Source organism: Condylura cristata, unplaced genomic scaffold (assembly GCF_000260355.1).
Source record: "Condylura cristata isolate star-nosed mole 26May11 unplaced genomic scaffold, ConCri1.0 scaffold00006, whole genome shotgun sequence".
NCBI classification, from domain to species: Eukaryota; Metazoa; Chordata; class Mammalia; order Eulipotyphla; family Talpidae; genus Condylura; species Condylura cristata.
In genome coordinates this window covers 44,204,532-44,225,584 of record NW_004567107.1, presented here as the reverse complement: position 1 = coordinate 44,225,584, position 21,053 = coordinate 44,204,532, and the positions used below count along the sequence as shown (strand labels likewise).

At 34.0% G+C, this 21,053-nt stretch overlaps 1 protein-coding gene across 1 annotated transcript in view; it reads right to left on the bottom strand.

The window, feature by feature from the left end:
• The window catches only part of KDM4C (lysine (K)-specific demethylase 4C), a 349,283-nt gene that overhangs the window by 104,334 nt on the left and 223,896 nt on the right, over positions 1-21,053 (bottom strand). Inside the window, exons 15-16 of the mRNA XM_004677654.2 lie at positions 20,316-20,392; positions 208-263 (exon numbers count right to left, since the gene is read on the bottom strand). Coding sequence (XP_004677711.1) covers positions 208-263; positions 20,316-20,392 — 133 coding nt within the window. The remainder of the gene's footprint in view (positions 1-207; positions 264-20,315; positions 20,393-21,053) is intronic.

Below are 21,053 nucleotides of genomic sequence, written 5' to 3'. Positions count from 1 at the left end.
AGCAAGTTCCAGATGCCATGCACAGCAGAGTCACCTCTGCTATCAGGGATGGCCTTCGCAGACATGTAAGAATCTCTTCACTCCAAATCTGCACAGAGCTTTGGAGTAATGTGCAGAATAATGGCAGGTAAAACAAACCTTTGGTCAGAAATTCAACGCTCCAAAAAAGAAAAAGAAACTACGCAAAACAATTAACACATTACTTACTTGCTGTTCTTAGTTTGCTTGAGAGCACCCCCTCTCAAATTGCAGAGGCAGCATTCCTAGTGGAGAAAACATACCACACTATTATCGGAACAGTACAACAAAAGTCAATGTTGTTCAAATATCCCCAGAAATTTGGATGCTTTATATGAAAATTACAATCATCAGGAACTTATAAAGGTATATCTGTGAGTGAAATGGCAAGGTGTGAATGTAAGGGACACCCAAGAAGTGTTCTTTGTATTTTATCCTTGTTACCATGTTCAGTTAACATCTCTGGGGTAATTCTGATAAAGAAAGCTTGGAGATAGATGTGTACTTAAAGTCCACAACAGAAAGTACATGTATAACTAGGTTCTCTTATGCTCTGGGAATCTACTCATGCATATAGGATGGATAAAATGTAGATTAAAATCAGGCTTCAAGATTCATTTGATAAAATAGGCAGAAGGTTTTAGGTATTGTCATATATATATATACATATATACATACATATACATATATATATAAAATATTAGTGTTGTAGTTTCCAGATTACATTTTCTTACCACATTCATCAAATGTCCATTTACCATACACTTCTAGCCAATTCACCCCTCTGCCCATTCCTTCCCCTCTGATAACCATTTAATTGTCAAAATCTAAAGGTTTGTTTTCCTTTTCTTTCTATTACATAAATGAGTGAAATCATCCAATATTTGTAGATATTAGAGATAATTTAACATATCCCCCCCCCTCCAGTTTTATCCAGGCTGTTACAAATAACAAGAGTTCATTAAATGGATGAGTAATAGTCTATTGTGTAATTATGTATATGATATCATCATAGCCATTCTTCTGTCTTTGGACTGTTTCCAAATCTTCACTATTGTGAATAGTGCTATAATAAATACAGGGGTGCATATGTCTTTTCCAATAAGTGCTTTCCTATTCTTTAGATAAATACTCCAAAATGGGAGTATAGAATCATATGGTAGCTCCACTTATAACCTTGAAGGAACCCCCAATCTATATTCCCACCACCAGAGTATGAGACTCCTTTCCCCCATCAATAACACTTAATGTTTCTTCTTTTTTTGATAGTTGTCTTTTTGACAACTATTGAAACCTGTGTATTCTTTGTAAAAGATAACTCTTTTCGAAAAGTATCTTTTAGGTATTTCTGTGGGTGAACTGTGTTCAAAATATTTTTGAAAAACACAAGCCATCTATGTCCAGAAAAATAGTACCATGGCAAGTTTCCCTTTATCCCAACATATAAATTTCTACTTACACCACTTTTATGCATCTTAGATAAGAATAGACTTTATTTTAAGATGACTTTTTTAACCACAAATATAGAATTTCAACATCATTTCCCACTACAATTCAATGATGAAACATCATAAGAAAACAGGGCCAGCAATGCCTTTGCTGACCAAGAAATTTTTAATTCTAATTTTTTAATTTCACACAAGAAACTGCATTTGCAAAATCGAATTTGTTTTTTCCAGTGTATCACATTAATAAATTAAAAATATATTTACATGGTTACTTTATGTTATTTTCCCCTCCAATATGTATATATAAAATTACTTTATCAGTTCTCCAAAGTCATCACCTCTAACTAACTTGAATGGTTTTGCCTGGCTTTATAGAGAACTTCTCTAACTTCTCTACTCTTAATAATGAGGCGTAAAACCTCTTAATTTCTTGTAAGGAGGACAAAACCAAAACAATGGAAAAGAATTCACACATCTGTGTAACTCTTATTAGGCAGCAAAAGCAGCAAAGAACCAGAAATGTGAAACAGCTTATCTATTTGAAATATCCTGGAAGATTATTAAAGATTCTGAGTAGCAAAAGATAGTAAAGTTCTGCAAACTTTACATCTTAACCCACTATGAACTCAGCTCAAGGAGATAATTTATTGGAGAATTTTCTCTATTTGTACCACAAAGCAATATTTTAGAGGCCTTTAAAGTAATTGGTTCTGATGAAGCACACAAAGAAAAGGAAACAAAGAAAAGGAAAATTTTACACTCCAAATACTGAAAATGAAAAATCAGTGACTGAAACTCTGTAACATGTCAAAATTATTCAACAGTGATTGCAAAAAAAAGTGATTAAATATTTTTCAATGATTTAATGAGAGAATATGAAAATAAAACACAAGTCAATATCATTGTATTTAAATAGATGTTAATATGAAATCTGATGCAACAGGAGAGATGTGGACTGTGAGGAACTCAGACAGTAAGAGAATTAGATGTCTGATTAATGAAACTAGTAGTGAGAGAAGCCTAAAGGGACAAGTTAGCAGAGTTAAATACAGCAAAGCAGCATGGAGGCTGCTTTAAAGCACCTGATTAGAAACATTAAAAGGTATATACATTCCTGAGTACTACCATTAAGAGGGAAAAGTCCTCCAAGTAGAAGAGCAGATTCAAGATTTTAAGGGGAATTGAAAATGTTCACACCTACCATAACATTAAATTTGTTTTTCCTTAGATCATACATGACCACTATGTCACAAAATCTAATGAACAATAACAAGGCTTATATTACCTAACCATGTCAACCATGTCTATAATTGTCATGTCTGTGGTGTCTATGACCTTACACTCACTCCATTGTCATGAACCCTTTCTAGTTTATTCTCATCAATAATCTTTGAAAACTGTAATTTCTGTAATGGCCTCATTTTCTTCTCTTCCCACATATATTTGCTGGGCTTCTGGTCCATTACCTTGACTGCCAAAAGGCCAAGGACATCTGAAATGTCTGACAGCCACACAGGTATCTCAAATCCATTTACAAAACTGAACTCATTGTCAATCCTGCCTCCAAATCCAACCTCTTTTATCACCACTGTTGACACTTCTGGTATCTTTCACCAGACTATTGCAAAATGACCCCACAGACAATGTCGAACCCACCAGAGTATGCTTTATGTTTTTCAGTACTTAATGTCACCTAAAATGGCCACAATCATCGGATTTGGTTTTGTCCAATCTCACTCTGTACTGCTTTCAATCCCAGGTATTTGCCATGAAGTTCTCTCTGCCTCCAACCATATCAGGCACATTCCATTAGATTCTTCATTAATTAAACTGAACATATCCTTGACATCTCAACCTAATGCAAACCCTTAGAAAAGATTCTCCTAATCCCCTAGCTCACTTAACTCTCTCTCTCATTACTCTTGCTAAATATTTATTGAATTCTTTCAGTTGTTCTCACTAGAGCATAAGCTCATTAAGTGCTTGGAGAATTTGTGTCAGGTGATTCACTCTTCCTCCACTAAGATAACCAACAGAGAATACACACTCCACATGAATTCATTAAATACATGAGAAAACAGCCCCAATAGGACAGAGTAATAATCTTGAAAATTACTAAAAGACTAAAAATTGCAAAAATTGCATATAATGGTACACTAAAGGAATGGAAGCTGAAGGCTCTGGAGACTTAACATGGAGTTAAGAAAACAATGACATAGTTATTTTTGCTATAATTTACTTGAAAATTTTACTTCTTAGTAATGTATAAATATATTCATAGCCCAATAAAGACATTTATATGATTTATATAATATTATATGATATAATGGTTTCTGACACATGACATCATTCAATTTACTTATTTTGGGAAAAAAATAAGAAAAAAGTCATGTCCAATCATATCACTTTTTTGATTCACTAATCCTCGTATAAGTCAAATTAGTTGATATGATAGAAATACAAAGATATCAATCTGTCATTCATTTATAAATGAGTCTGAATTAAATGCCTGTGTGCATCACCCAGTAGAAGGAGATCACATAGGACAATTAAGTTTTTCTTTCTTTGTTTAAATATAAGCATTTTATTGTCTGAGAACAAGACTAGCAATTCTGAAAATCAATGCTAATCTTTACCTGAAAAGCAGTCACTTTTCTTAAGAATCCATACAATGTTGGATATACATAAAGGTTTGTACCTACTAAATATGCTAGTACCATTCATCTCCAAATTCAGTGAAAAAATAGAATGAGAAAGTAGAAAGTGATAGTGTCCTTTGGGATAATAATCCATCAAATTGATTATCAATAATAAAAATTCTTCTATTAGAAATATAGAGACTGTGTATTAAAGGCCTGACTTAGCCCAAATACCATTGTAGAAAGATCCTAAATATTTTACCTCCCTTTCTCAACATGAATGTAATCAGTAATTAATATTTCACTTCATAGATGAGGAAACTAGAATTCAGGAGATTAAATAACTTGCATAAGATTATCCAATGTCATCCAATGATGGCCTAATGTAGGACTCATCAAACATTTTCTATAAGTGGTCAGATATTTACTAACTTAGTTTTTGCATGATAGAGTTGTTACAACTAATCAACCCTGCGAGTGTAGGGCAATATGTAAACAAACAGGTATGTCTGTATTCTAGTAATAATGTTATTTACAAAAATACCTTGTAAGTTGAATATAAATCACAGGTTGTAACTTTACAGACCCTGGTTTCAATCAGAAAAAAGAACAATTGGAATTCAAGGTCAAGTTGGCCTGATTCATATAGGTCAACAGCTTCCACCTCTAGGTTAAAAGGTAAGGAGAGAGGAGAGTGGGGTGTCAAAGCAAGCAGGAAACTGCCTGCCCTGGGAAGCTCACAAGGAGGGGGGAAAATCTATGTGTGCTTAACCATACTATAAAGAAGATAAAGAGCATTACTAATCTTTATTTGCTCATTTCAGTAAATAACTCACAATTCATTTTTAAAATGAATCCCATCAACAGAGCCGATGGCATGAAAAACTGTTTTACCAAGGTGCATATATTATATAACAATCTTTGTTCCCGTTTGTTTCATTAATCTAACTAATAAAACTTCTCCCCGGGATGAAATCATTAAATTTATCCCTACTTCATGCTTTCAAGAATGATTCCACTTTAGGCAAAGCAGTATTTCAGTAGGTCTGTGTAATCTAACCTCAGGCTAAATGAATCCAAGTAATTGAGAGAAAAAACAGTGAAACTAGAGGTCATCTCACAGTATTTAAACAAAGTGCCAATGACCCAGAGTTCAAGTCACAGTTCTGTCCTTTACTAGTGGTATGATCTTGGGCCAATTACTTATTTGCTGTGCTCAACTATCTTATTTGTAAAAGGGAGCTAATAATGTAAACAATGTCAGAAACACATACAACAGGTAAAGGAACAGTGGTTGAGTATATGAATTGTTAACTGCCATTAACTTAGGTGCAGTTGTTTAGCAGGAAAAGAATATGAATATGAATGTGTCAATAATAATTCCCTGGAGGTGCAAAAGGGGAGATGCAAGACTGTTGGAAAAAAGCCTTATTTGGGAACCAAATATCCAATTAATTGGTCTCTAAAGCAAAGAACAATCTCCCAAACTTCTAAAACTTCAACTGTGAAAAGTAGAAAGACTCTGAAGTGTTTAAGATAACAGACCCTGCTGAAGGGTCTCACTCTCAAAACATCTGAGGGCAGAGTGAACTAAATCAGACAAAAGCTACAAAAAAGTTCACAGCCCAGGCAAACCCAGATCAGAATGACTTCACTCCAACTCTAGAGACCTCACAGACAAAGGGCACACCCTTCTGAAGTAACATAAACTTTAGTTTCTACAGACAAAACATCAAACACAATCAAAAGAATCATGGTATACTAAGAAGGCAAGAAAATATGACTTATAATCAAGCAAGGGAATAATAACAAAACAAGACAGGATGGACAACATATCGAAATCATAAGAGAACTTTAAAATTCATATGTTCAAAAAGCTACAGGATCTAAGAAAAAAACAGACAACATATGTGGAGGGACAGGAAATCTTAGCAAAGTTGTGGAAACTATTTAGAAAAACAAAAGATAAATGAGGGCCTCCCTGGTGGCACAGGGGTTAAAGATATCATGCACTGTACAGAAATGAAGGATGATGTTTTATAAGTTTAAAAAAAAAAAAAAAGACAGCACTATCAAGCTACTGGCAGCCACTGCAGCACAAGGTAACCCCCAACCAGGGAGCTGACCCACATAGTACAACAAACCTTTCCTGTCTTCCTCCTCTCAGCAATGTATGAGAGAGAGAGACTATCAGTTGATTTAAAAAACTAGATTGCTTAAAAACAAACAAACAAAAAAAAAACAGTGTGACATGCATGTAGATATAAAATGTAAGACAAAAAACATAAAGGTGAGAGGGGAATTAAGAAATTATACTGCAGTAAGGTTCACATACTATGAATCGTTGTTACAGTAAGTTAATAATTAAAATTACAAACATCTCAAGAAGTTACAAATTTTAAGTTCTAAAGAATATAAACTCACAATCAAAACAAAACACATGGAAGAAAGTAAGTTTCCATGAGCAGAAAAAGCAAGGAGTAGAATTAAATGTACAACAATCTCAGACATAAGATATAATAGATTTAAAGATTTATTTTTTATTAATTTATATATACAAAAACTGGGGTATAGACCAGAGATGCCAAGGCTCAGAGGATTCACCAGAAATTGACTTCACTCAGCATAATCTCCACCAGTTCCATCCATGTTGTCACAAATAGTAATAGTTTATTTTTTATTTTTTTGAATTTTATTACAGTTTATTTTTACATCATTTTGCACATTTTTTTTATCTCAATTGTGATCCCTGCGGGTTTCCCATCACCAAGTCACCCATGTGCCATCACCATAGTCCTGTGCACTTCCCTCCCCACCCCCCCCGTTAGTAATAGTTTATTTTTTAAAAATAGCTGAATGTATTCCATTGTGTACATATCACGTGTCCTTTATCCACTCATCTGTCATTGTCTATGTGAAGTCAGTCAGGAGAAAGACAAACACTGGATGATTTCACTCATAAGTGGAATAAGGATAAAGAAAACAAAGGAATAGATAAAAAAAAAAAAACAACCCTAGAAATCTGACTGTAAAGTTGAGCCTGGGGATGGGGTAGAAAGGAAGGTGATGGTCAAAGGGAGGAGGGAGCCCAATGGACTATGGTATCATGGTGATGAGTGTACTAAGGGGCTGGTAACATGTCTGGAGAGGTTTGAATCATATATTATTATTGTACAATGTTACCTCAACATAAAACAACTCAATTTTAAAGGAGAATAAAAGAAATAAAAAGTGAAATAATAAGATACAACTTTAGATTTCTAAAGTTTTGGGGTATGGGGGCTGATATGGAAGATTTGGCATTATCAATCAAAATTTTAAATGCATATCAATAAAGGAATTCAACTTTTTGGACTCATAATCAGAGAAGAAATATATTATATATAGTTGTTTCATTAGTTTACAATAGAGAAAAGAGTTACCTCTGGGAGGAAGTAGCACTATCAGTTACTTACATCTTATTTGTAATGTCTTCTTTTCTAAAAGGAATTGACTTAAGATTGGAATTTAAAATACTATGAAAAACATGATAAATCTATAAATACTAAGTTAATGAGAATTATATAATATCATATTAAGTGAAAACTTTAAGGCAGACAAACATGCTACCATTCAGGTACTCCAAGACAAAATATTATTTTATGAGTAGGGAAGATGGAAAAGCCAACTGATGAAACAATATAGTAGTTTTTGTTTAAAAAATAAAAAGCAATTAGAGAATTTGAGAATGTTGGGAAGAGGAAACTTTAACGGCGTAAGGGTTCTTATATTTTAAAAAATAAACACACATACACAAAGAAATTAGACCTTTTTCCAATAAATGTGTAATTTAAAATTACAGATTTTACATATTTCTATTTTCACTTAAGTGAAAACTTTAAAAGGGGACCTGTGGTTTCATTTAGACTTTTAGTATATTTAGTATAGAATATATATAGCCTATACTATAATGTCTCCACTCTATGGAGATACTAAAACTGTTCAGTCTGGCAAACAAAATAAATAAAATTCAACAGTCAGTATTCATTGCCAGGCTTGTTTTACCTCATGTTTAATGAGCACACCTTTTTCAAGAACAATAGCACCCCATTTAAAATGACTCACAATTATAAAGATCTAAATATATTACTAGTCAGCCATTGTTTCCTAAAACGAAACAAAAAAAAATACACTGAAATGCCTGTTACAACATGATTGCTCTATAAGGCAGCTGTTATTCTTGTCTCCTAAGCACAGCATTAAAAAAGAGGCATTCTGTTCTATTTCCCTCCCCTCAGGACTGCTAAAAGCTAAATGCAAAAGTATAAATTCAGATCATATTCCAAACATTGTACCTTTTCTACTCAGGTCCCTTTCCTTCACCTGATACCATTCACAAAATCCACTTTTAGGAATGCCAAGTATTTTTAAAATCTGGTACCATACAAAATCACCACTGAGATGAACAACTAGTATACCAATTTACAACATGAAATGATTTCTTCACGGCTCAGTTATTAAACCAGAAAGAGAAGTGTTTATAACCAAAATGCTGACACAACATTAACAACAATGGTGAGAAGGACACTGTTATAATATGGCTATCATAGTTGTTCATTATTTGTAGTTGAGAGGAAATCATATTCCAAACGCTCCTTTATAAAGCATCAGTTAAAGAAATGCCAATACCAACACACTCAAGCTGCCTTGTAGGACGCTGTTTTAGCTGACATATCCATATGTGCCACTACAGTCAATTTTTAGTGTTACAGAAAAATTACATGACTGAAGAAGCTCCCCACACCCTTATTTATCTGACATATTCATAACAGAATGCAAAACCGTAAAATAGGGCTGTCTAAGCGAGGAAAACAAAGTGTAATTAATCACATAAACAGAAAATGAGCTTACAAAAGTGCTGATGAACAGAACATGGAAGAACCATTTCTGGAGAGGTGGCTCATTTATCAGGGTTGGAGAGGGGACAGGATTTTACACAAGGGCAGGGCTGGCATGAATTCTGAATGCTTAGGAAACTAACAAGATTCTAGCAGTTACCTTCTGAATCGAGATGCTTCTAGCTCTAACAGTTTTTATGCCAATGACAACCTTAGATTAGATATTCACATCTAATTTGTTTTATAAGTGAAAAGATGCATTCATTGAACAAACATTGGTTAATCACCACTAGATAAATTAACTGCAATGAAAAATAAAGATCCTGCCTTCAGGGAACTTACACTCTGGCTAGGACAGCAAATACACTAAAACACTAAATGGGTGGATTTATGTAGCTAATAGAGAACATTAAGGCTAATGGAAATTTTCTAAAGGAAAGGTAGTTAGACAGTAAGATGAATTTCTAACAAGACCCCATAGGTCATGAAAAGGGTTGTTTTATGCAAGATTTCAGCACAGAAAGGACATAATCTGATACACATTTTAATCAAGTCACTCCAATTTCTGTGCTGACAACAGGCAGAGATCCACAGATGGAGGTGGTTAAAAAAAAGTTAGCAGGTTACTGCCTTAATCTAGAAAAGAGGTCATGAATAGATTAGGCCTGTAATTATCAGCAGCATGGCCATGATTTTACATTCATTTTAAAAGGAGACAACAAAGGATTTACAGCTTCAGTAACTGAAGCTGAAAAAGTTTGAAACAGGATGAATTTGCGATCTCTACTGGACTTGCAAGGGAATGTGCTCCATAGCAAAGTAGTCTGATGGCTTTGCAGTGAAGGCTGACTGAATATAAGAAATGCACAAGCTGCCATTTAAAACTAGCTGCTACTTAAAACTATCAAAATGGTGATATGGGACAAGAATACCACATGGATTAGGGTTGCAAAGAGCCTGCTGGGGGTGGTGGGAATAGGACTGTGTGTGAAAAGAAGTATCTAGCAAAAGAAGAGGAAAAACAAGGGGATATGATCCAGTGAAGTCAGTCCTTCAAACAGGAGTTTGAACTAAAGTTGCTGGTGAGAACAAAGTTCCTAAGAAATGTGGGGCAAAGTTGGACTAGAAATAATCTTAAGAGAGAAATGGGGAAGGCAAATTGGGAAAGTAGATAAAGGTAAATCTTTGAAGAAGTCTAACTACAGGGGATGGGGGGCAGCAGGATAGAGGCTACCTCAATATAAAGACCAAGAGAGATTTTTTTGGTAGGTTGTTAGTTTTTTAGTTTATTTCAAAATAGAAGAAACAGCTTTTGTGGATAACAATGCGAGTTGTCTAAAAAAGGAAAACACAGATGATGTGAAAGAAAAAGGGATGAATTAGTTATATGATCTGTATGAAAGAGAGGGGATGACGTGGGTAGGAGCAGAGATATAGATATGATGGAAGTAGGAACTTTCAAATCTCTGCTGAATGGTTTACCATTAGTGAAATAAAAGTGAATTCATAAGGTGAGTGAAAAGGTGGGGGGTGGGGGTTGAAAAGAAAAGTGTTAATCAGAAGAGGGTGGAATGAATAGATAAGAAAGCAGCATGAATTACTGACATCACTGAGGGCCCACTTAAGGATACAAATTGAGAGCAAGAACAATCTGTGTATTGGGTGTTTCATAAATCCCTTACAGTGACAACGGTACATGTTCCCAGTAGATAGATTGATGTCTTTGCCAAGGGGAGGTAACAAGAAAGCAGCAAGGGATCTGAGGCTATGTGCAAAAGAGTAAATTGTTAAAAACAGAAGTTAACAACAAAAGTGGTTGGAGAGATGGACAAGTTAGAAGCATTATTAAATCCTACGTCGCAGTGAAGTTAAAGATTGAGTCCAGAAACTAAAGGACATGGCTTAAAATTGATCAATGACCTGGAAATGCAATAGACCTAGTGGAATGCTGAACATTTAAGAGTGAAAACTCAAGGCTCTCCAAAAAGTTGGCTTTCTATTAAATGTCACATTAGCTCTCTACTATTGGCAATAACAAATTAAACTTAATGATTTAAAACAATATATAATCTATATAGTTGAATAGGTCAGAAGTCCAAAACAGGTCTTACGAGGCTAAAATCAAGTGTCAGCAGTATCAATTCTGTAGGTTCTGAGGAAGGAATTCACTTCTTTGTTCACTACAGCTTTTAAGAGCCACCTCTAAATCTGGTAATAACAGTCAAGTATCCCCCCATATAACATCACCTCCTCAGTTGCCTTCTTTTTCAACATGTAAAAAACCTTGTGATGCACTAGGTGCAGCCATATAATCAAATTAATTTTCCCATCATGTAGTCAACTGATAAGCAATTTTAAGTACATTTGCTACTGTAATGTTCTTTTTCTTCATTACAACATACTCACAGGCTGCAGGTATTAGTACATGAATATTGGGGGTTAGGGAGATGTCCACATTTTCTCCTTTCTGTGAATCTCTTCCCTATTGCTAAGGAAATGTGTCTTATGGACAGTTATTTTAATTAATTAGCATACAACCACTTCAGAAAAGAAAGAGAACAGAACATCAAATCATACCGCTTTTGTTGGAAAAAAAAAAACTTTTTTCTGGATTTATTTTTCAAAGGACATTTGTTACACTGGTATATAAATTAATTTGAGATATGCAGAGAGCCTGTTCAGTAGCAAGGAAGTCAGAGAAATACATGCTTAGTGGCAAAAAAAAAAAAAAGTTACCTCTATAATTTAAAACTAGTCAGAGATAATCTACATGGAACATCTTGGGTTTATGTGTTTCCAAGAACCCTGAGCAAAGTACTTCAAACTGAACATACATTCTATTTTGTTAAGATTAAACATCTGTCTTTGAAATAAAAACTCATCTCCTTAATTCTTTCATCTCAACATGACCTTCTATAACAAATAACAAAGTACATGATCTCATCATCCTGATATTGGACTCATTTTTGCCATTCAAGAAAAATGTCTGCACTGCACTTTTTCCCCTTTTGCTTTTCCTAGAAAACTCTTTCTCATTGCTAAGGAGATGTGCTCTATAGCCTAGTGACCTCTGGGCATTCACGTCCTAGTGTGTACTACAGTGTGATATGCTCCCCATAATGTCAGTCATTATTCTTCCTGACTTTACTTGTGCTTTCTGGTTGAAGCACTGAAGATTAATGAGGCATTTATTCTCAATCAAGAAGCTATTTATGAATATAGTTCCACTTACAATGAGCTATGTAGACTTCTTTTTCTTTCTCTCCCTTATTACCAAAAGTGTGGGGGTGGAAGAAGAATGATGTTTATTGAACAAAAGGGAGAAGAGCAGGAAAAAAATGATTTGTGACTTTTGAGCCTGTAAGCAGTTCCCTTAAAAGAGGCCGCCACATCATTGCTATGTTGCAAGGATAACTGATATCCTCGTATGTGCTGTTCTGTTTGGCTGAAGCAAAATAATTATTACTACCCTGACCTTCATGGACCAAAATTTAAGTTGGCAGCTGTTTAAAATAATCTACCTCCTCAGGAGGTAAGACATAGTTTTGAACCCAAATGCATCTAATACTTCAAGTGGGAGTGTGGCTCTGGATCTTGGCTGACAGGGATACTTCCATGGAGAGGAGCAAAGGCACAGGCATCACTTGACTACAAATGGCCATAACTTACTTGTGAATATTTGTCTTTATTAGGGCCTTTCTTTTTCTACTAGTTCTATTGTGTGTGAAGATCAAAATTAGTCTTACAGGCTGACACTCTCACATCACCTGGTCCTGACTATATATGTCATGAGGTTTAAAAAAAAAAAAAAAACTACCATGACCTCTGAAGGCCATAAGCCAATCTGATCTAAAAATCAATGGCTCTGATCTAAAAAGCCACTTCAGAGCTATTTGGAAAAGAAAAATGTCAACTCTCTTGTCAGTTGGGAAATTGGATTCAGGAGATTGTCCAATTCTGGGAAAAGTTCTCTGGTCAGAAACTAGAGTAACTACAAAAAGGTAAAGAAACTGCTGTATTCAAATACCCAATCAGGTTAACGCATTGTTCAGAATCTGGTAAAGTGTCTAGCCCTCTCCCTACTCTAAAAACATGCAACACAGACAAAATGGTAAACTTAAAAACACAGCCTTGAAGGCTGACTATAGGTCTTCATCTTACAGAGGAGATAAGGGTAGAGGCGGGGGCGGGGGCGGGGATAGCGGTGGTGAGAGGTGATGGGATGGGGAAGGAGGAGGAGAGACACAATGGACTATGGTGGAAGACTATGGGTGCTTGGGGGTAGGAGTGCTATGGTGATTATATCTCAGGGGGAATCCTAAGCTGTCAAAACTCTGCAAAATTAAAATAAATAAATTTAAAAATAAAAACAAGTGGGGGAGAGAAATCTGAGCAAAAACAAAAACGACACACACAGGGGGGGGGGGGGGGGCGGGGAGAGGGTGTTCTGAGCTGAAAACCTGAGCACTGAATTCAAGCTTTCTTACCAAAAGTGGGGTCATCCTAAGTAAAGGACCTACTCTTTAAAATGAGATTTCTGAGAAAGAATGACAAAGAATTCTTTGTCAATACTAAATTTTATGAAAGTTAGAAAACTCTGTCCCTATTACTTAAATCAGTAGTTATTCTAACTTGAAGGTAAAAGTTAAAAAGTTAAAAGATAAAAAACTTGTTTTTTCTAGATCAGAAGACTTCCAAAAGCCAAATTGGAAATTTCACTTATCTATTGCAAAGTGCTATACTGATTTGAAGACCTCGAGAGAGGGATGAAGGCTGTGTTATAGGATAAGGTAAATATAGTTTTAAACCACACTAATTTTCTTTAATAATCTCTACCCCATGAAAACTACTTTAGAAAGGAGAAAAACACTAGTTTCAGATTCTGATAGTGTTACTCTCTATCAGATGTACTTTCATTTATAAGACCCAGCTTCAAAGCAGTGTGGGAAGACTCTACCTAACAGACCACTTCCTCAACACAGCAATTATAGGCATACTACTCTGAAAGTTATAGGGGTTGAGCAGCCATAGTTCCCAATTACAGGGGCTAGCAGCTAAAGATCTGTGGTCAGCCTTCAAGGGTGGGTTTTAAGGTTAGCAATTCCAAGAAGTTGATCTACTTCACCTGAGACTTAAGAGCTGAGATAAACTCTAAAGATTAGGAGTCCATATCAATATATTCCAACAAATGACATTTCTTTAGCCCAAAAGCTTGAGCAACATAGTGGGGATGGGTTATGTAAAGACCACATCTCAAATTTAACTTTGTGACTATGACTTATACAGATCAAGGATTTTATTCTCTTTTGGAAATAGCTATGTGCATCTCTGGAGAGCATGAGTGGTAAATATTAAACAGTCTTTGGATGCCATGTATTTGCAGCCAAAATAGCAGAGAGACTGACAGATATTAACATTATTTCTTCTTAATAATAGAATTTGCATATTATTCTTTTTATATTAAAGAAATGCTAATTCCTTGCCCATATCTTGCTCATATCTAATTAATACTTCACTTGAGGGGAAAAAAAAAAGCAAAATATGGGCCCTCCCTGGTGGCATAACGGGTTGAAGCATTATGAAGCTATGGAAGCCACTGCAGCACGAGTTTGACCCCTACCCAAGGAGGTGCCCCACATGGCATAGCAGACCTCTCCTGACCCAGCCTGCTGCTCCCCTCAGCAGGGTATTTCAGTACATTTATCTTTTCTGCTCCCTAGTCTGTCTCTGGTGATGCCTCTCACCTCCTGCACTTCTGGCCTATACCATAGTTCTGTAAGCATAAATAAATAAATCTTAGAAATAAAAAAAAAAGAAAGAAGAAAAATAAAGGGTACAGTAATTAAATGCAAGGTCAAGGTGAAAAGGCGAAAACCTACTTCATGTTTGGGTTCTGATTTCTTAAAACCATTTGGAAAAAGAAAAAACTGAATACTGTTATTAGTTAATATATGTACAATACAACTTCATTCTACAGAGTATGATAAATATTTTTAATAGATAGTAAATCTGTACAATTACCTAGTTCATGCATTTTATTAAACAGAAAAAAATTCTAACCTAAGGCGCTTTTTGAAAGTTTTCATTACAAAATCTATTTTTTCATAGCACAGCAATAATCATTGAAGAATATAATCTACAGCCTTTTTCATGCTGCATTGCTTTCAATGAAAATATTCAAACAAATTTTGAATTAAAAGTAAAGTGATATACTAAAAAGGGAATTTAGAGGAGAATGCGTATTGCCATGCATTTCTGAACAGCAGGTAAATTAAAATTATGGTACAGCCTTAAGGTTACCTTTAAAAACAAATGAAAGTTTGTTTGGCTCATAAAAACAGCACTGAGATGGGAAATAATTAACAGCGTCCCTTGACAATCCTAAGCTTTTCTGTTACTCATCACCTCTGACTAGGTTAAAAAGTGCATACACAAATTTAGTTTTCATGAAGGTTCTCAATTCTAAAGAAAAATTAATTAAAGCAGTATGGCAATACAAAATAGCACAATTTCAAGGGATTTTAGGGACAAGTGAAACCTTCTCTACGTATCAGTAACAGAAATTTTCATTATGTGGCTTTTAAATCTTATATTTGATTTTGTTTAGATTATAGCTCACACTCATAATAAGCTTTCAGTGTAGATTTCTACTTAATCTACACTGTCTGCCTCCCTCCACTCTGCCCAATATTTAAGGTAATAGAAAAGTACCCTGTAAGACATAACAAAAGTGATACTTTATTTCTGTTTTTTCAACCGGACTGCAACACATACGCTTAAGGCTACCATGGGAGAAAATAGGCAACTCATGATTTATTAAAATCATAAATGTGAATGACTTTCTATGGTGTTAAACCACCAAAGCATGTTGCTTTCATTCCCATCTATGGCGTGCAAATAACACCTCACAGCTCCTACCCCATGAAAGATCCCTGAAAAAAACATCCAAATTTCTTGGAAAAAAACAAATATCTAAATTTAAAAAAAAGAAAGAAAATCTATGTCATGTTGCTTTAAGCTATTTAAGCTGCTTGTATTTTAGTTACTTTAGGATTCCATATTATGAATTCTTCAAAAGATGCTGTGAAAAATAGTATGATTTACTAGCATACTATCATGTAACACTACAGAATATAAGCATATGGATTATTAATTTTTAATAAAATATTTCATTTATCAGTTTATTCTCTTTGTAATCTGAGGTATAGCCCTAACATAATTTATCAGGAATGTCACAGAAAAATCCAGACTCAAGAACATGTTTTGTAATGTAGGGATTAAAAAAAAAAAATGTGGTGAGAAGTAAACCTAAAAGAAAGCAATACAAATTCTGTATTTTTACAACGAAAATATTAGCATTATGTTTTTATTTAGTAGTGAACTATACATGCTGGAATATTGGAAACTGATAAACAATTGAGACACAAACTTTAGTAATTTATGTCAAAAGAGATTAGACTCACATTAAGATTCAAAATGACAAGAAACACAAGTTAGAATGAAGGTATTGGCTTTCTATAGCAAAAAACAGACTTGGTATGAATGGAATGTGCTCTACAATGATACCATAATAAGGGAGTAAAAATTGCTCCAAAATGATTTTTATATACAGTCACAAAGGATTAGAAAATAAACAAAGCAGGAAACTAGCTAGTAAAACTGGATTATAATCATAAACTAAACATAAATTTCAGATAGCTGTGTCCATTTATCTGATCAGTAGACCAACAGGACAAATAGGCACAAAGCAAAGATATTTAACTAGAAATATGGCTTTCAAAAGAATCTCAAGATCAGACAGGAATTTGATGGGTTCTTTGACTGTTTCATTTCATTTGAATTTGATCACAGAGACAGCATCCTAAAATCCAAGTTAGGGCATAATAGAAAATGTAAAATTAGTCTCTTCCTCCAATACAGGTGTTTGCTCTAGCAAAAAAAAGTTTCCTGTGTCTTATTTTAATTGACATGTATGGGTAATGTAAAGAAATAGTAGTAAAATGAAACAGAACTAACACAAAGTTTTGGAAATAGTGAGAACATTGAAGATGACAAATAAGGGTTGAGCACGTACTAACCTTCCTGCCTTTTATTCTATTAGTTCAGAAATGATCATACACTAAATGACGTATTAGGGCTGTTATAGAGATAAATGGCATAATGTTCTGTCTTCCAGTTACAGGTCAAAAGTGATACCCACTATAGAAAAATACTAACTAAAAAGACAGCTGGCCTCACAGTACTAACTCCAGTCTTGCATTAACTTGCCCAGTTTGAAGGTGACAAACCACCTACTTGACATATGAATTTACTTATCTATTAATATATTGCATTTGCATGAAATAACCCTTCAAAACGCCTTGCTTGCAAAATAATAAATTATTGATACTTAACTCTATAATGTACCAATTGTTATCTCCTTTTTTCCCTAGTCTTACTGAAGTATAAATGACATGTAACACTGTATAATTTAAAATTATACAATTTGATATTTTACTATATTGAGAAAAGACTACCAAATTAATGATAGTAAACATACCCGTCACCTAATACAGTTAGCTTTTTGTGTGTGCATGTGTGTGGCAATAACTTTTAAAATCTAAATCTATTTTCTTAGCAACTTTCAAGTACATTGATAACTATCCTTATGCATCTTATGCATTACATCTGCAGAATATATTCATCATATAACTAGAAGTTTGTACCCTTTGCCCATCATCAACTATTTCCCCAATTCCCTTGCTTGGCAACCACCAATATATTCTCTGCTTCTCAGTTAAGGGCTGTTTTTAAATTCCACATGTGAGAGTGTATATTTTATATTTATCTTTCTCAGATTTATTCGACCCAATGTAATGCCTCTAAGATTTACCGATATTATTGCAGATGCCAGAATTTCCTTTTTTATTATGATTGAATAATATTCCATTCTGTGGTTATGTCTACATATTGATATACTATGTTTCTTAATCCATTCATTGACAGACATATTTTAAATTTATCTTTTAAAAACAGAATCATCACATGCAATGTCCACATATACCTTATGCAAACTAACACATGGTATATTTTCTTAACCTAAAGATTTTCAAAGTACTCATAAAAGGAATTACCCTGAACAATTAAATTTGCATAAAAATATGTAAGCCAAGCAAAATATGCCATTGAAGTAGTTTGCATTGTAATGAGTTATGTCTTACATATTTTCACAAAGTATATTTAAAAAAATAAATCCCAGGAAATAATTAGGAATAAGAGATAGTGAAGTACAAACCAACAATGAAAAATCATCTGGCCTCAGCTCTACTGTTAGGTTCTTTTACCTCTTTTAGAACTTTCATTCAAAAATAGTTCTGAAACAGAACTTGCAAAGTGAAGTGATTCCTCAAGACATCAAGTATAAGGATATTTTAAAAATACAATTATTCCGGTCACAAAATCCAAAATTCATACTTGAGTTTAGTGAAAATACTGCAACACTCACTACCACACTAAATTAAAGTGTTAAAGCCTGTATATGAGAAATGGGGTGGAAAGAGTGCACGGGACTATGGTGAAGACGCATGGGTGAATTGGTGATGGGAAACCTATGGGGATTATAACTGAGATGAAAAAATGTACAAAGTGAAGAATGATGTAAAAAAAATAATTTTAAAAACTGAATGTCATCAGTTAGCTCTCAAGAAAGTTGAGAATAGAATTTCAAAATACAAAGTTCACTCAAAATCAATAGACCAGAAATAAACAATTGGCTCTTAACGATTTCAGATTATTTCTGATTAGAAAATAAATTATGAATCTAAAAGATTATCATAAAATTTATCCCCTTCTATTTCTTTTCCTTTCTCTAGTGCAAAGTAAAGGATTTACATATTATCACTATTAAAATACAAAAGCATGTTATATTATCTCAAGAGGCAGAGGATTAACATTAATAGAAAAATGAATTAAATAACTTTTTTTAAGACCTGCTAGAGAAAACAACATAACCAATCAAAAGCAACCATTAGAATCAGCAAGGAAAGCCTAGGTCTGGCACTGGGTCTGCAATGCAGAGGAAAAGGCTACTTTGGAGAACAGGACGCTCAGGGTACATAAACAGAGGAGGAGTTTTAAATTGGCTCAAGCAATAGCAATAGGCATGCATGATAAACAGGAACAGAACATATATATTAAAGCAGGACTTACTGGCTGTTTTAATAATACTCCACATTTATGCAGTTTTTGTTAAATATAACGATCATGCCAAAGGAAATACCACAAAATATTCTGGGCCCACTGATAAAAGGACTTCTAGACTTTAAATTTGGTCCATAAAGATATCCATAGTTTCCCCATTTTCTCCTTACTACTAAAAATCAATGCCAGCAATAAAATCACTCAGAAAGACATTCTTACGAACACCTTTAATTTATAGTCACCATACATCTATTTCAACACTGAGACTTAAAATACATAATCATGACACATATTTTCATCATACAAGGCATTTTCTTTGTATTGTCCTTCAGGCTTTTAACTTTGGTTAAAGGAAATTAAATTCATAGTTATTGGACATCATTTAGAAACAGGGCAAATGTTCCTATTACAATTAAAGTCATCAAGTTGAGCATCTGCTCTGAGATCAATAGGAGGGGATTCTGTGTGGACAGCTGACAGGTTCTCATATTCATATTCAATGTCCTGATTGCCTCTTCAAAAAAAGATTTTAAGAAAAATTTAAGTAGCACATATGTGACAGAAAATTAATGGAGTGGACTTCAACACTAAGATGTAAACTAAAAGTTCAACAGTCTTTAGAAAAACAATTCAGATGAAGAAGAATCTGTGTCCCTCCAGTGGCAGGGCATTGTTACTGAAAGTTGTGACTCAAGTTCACGGCAGATACTCTAAAATTTGCTTAAATATGAGTGTATAATTCAGTAAGTGAGAAAAGATTCCATGTTATTATAAAAGTTCTGTATGAGCATGGTTGTTCAATGATCAGTGAAGACCTGTCATCTTACTGTATTTAAAATACTTATTTTCAAGAATTATAAAATAGGGTTGGGCAAGAAAATGAAGCGGTATTTTGTAACTCCCCTGATAAAATGGCATTCTTTGTAGGTTCATGAACAGAGGAGTAACAACTACTAATATATTTAGTATTTCTAAACTAGATATGTATCCACTGTACAGGATGATCCAGAAAGAAGAAAACAAAAAATACAAGTAAGTATGGTACTGCATACAAAAGTATGTGTACAATATTAACCTTATGAACTAGGTTTAAATGTGTCCACAGTGGATAGAGTGAGAAGAAGCACTAAGTAATAAAATAAATTAACCCTTACCGCTGTCCATGCATTTCTTTTGCACCGAGCACATAGCCATCCATCACATATCTCATGAGAAGGAACGCCATAGCAACCTATAAAATAATAGTATGGACTCATAAATTATATATTTTACATTTTGAGAAAATATGAATCTTAGCACTAATAAATAATAACAGAAAAACTGTCTACCATACCTCTTTGACTCTCATTGTTTGGTTCTCATGTTTTACAGTTAAAAGAATATCAGCCCCAGGAAACATGAGAGTGAAGGGCTTAAGAGTTACTAATCCTCACATTAGTTATCACAGAGGCTACTGCTGATAATTCTTAAGTGAGAGTAATAAAATTCCTAAAATTTAAGATCTAGTCCTCTGTTCATAATTAATTAATTAAGCAAAAAATTTTTTTTAATGAGCTGTAATTCATGAAGCAAACTATGGAGTTATAAAATACAATAAATAAATAAATTGGCATAATTTTAAAATTAATGCAACTTAACATTAAATTCAAAATTTTATTTAATTAGCTTTAACTGCAATGATGAGGACAAAGGATGCAGGATTCATGGTTAGTAATGAAGGGATGTTGCAATTTAACTTTATTCCGTACATGTCTTATTCAAAATAACTATGAAAGAAAACAGTTGAAGATACAAATATATGTACCAATTACATGTGTTACTAAAAAAAATGTGTTACTAAAACTTACTGAAAGAAGAGGGACTTCAAGGATTCAAGGAGTAATTTTTTTTTT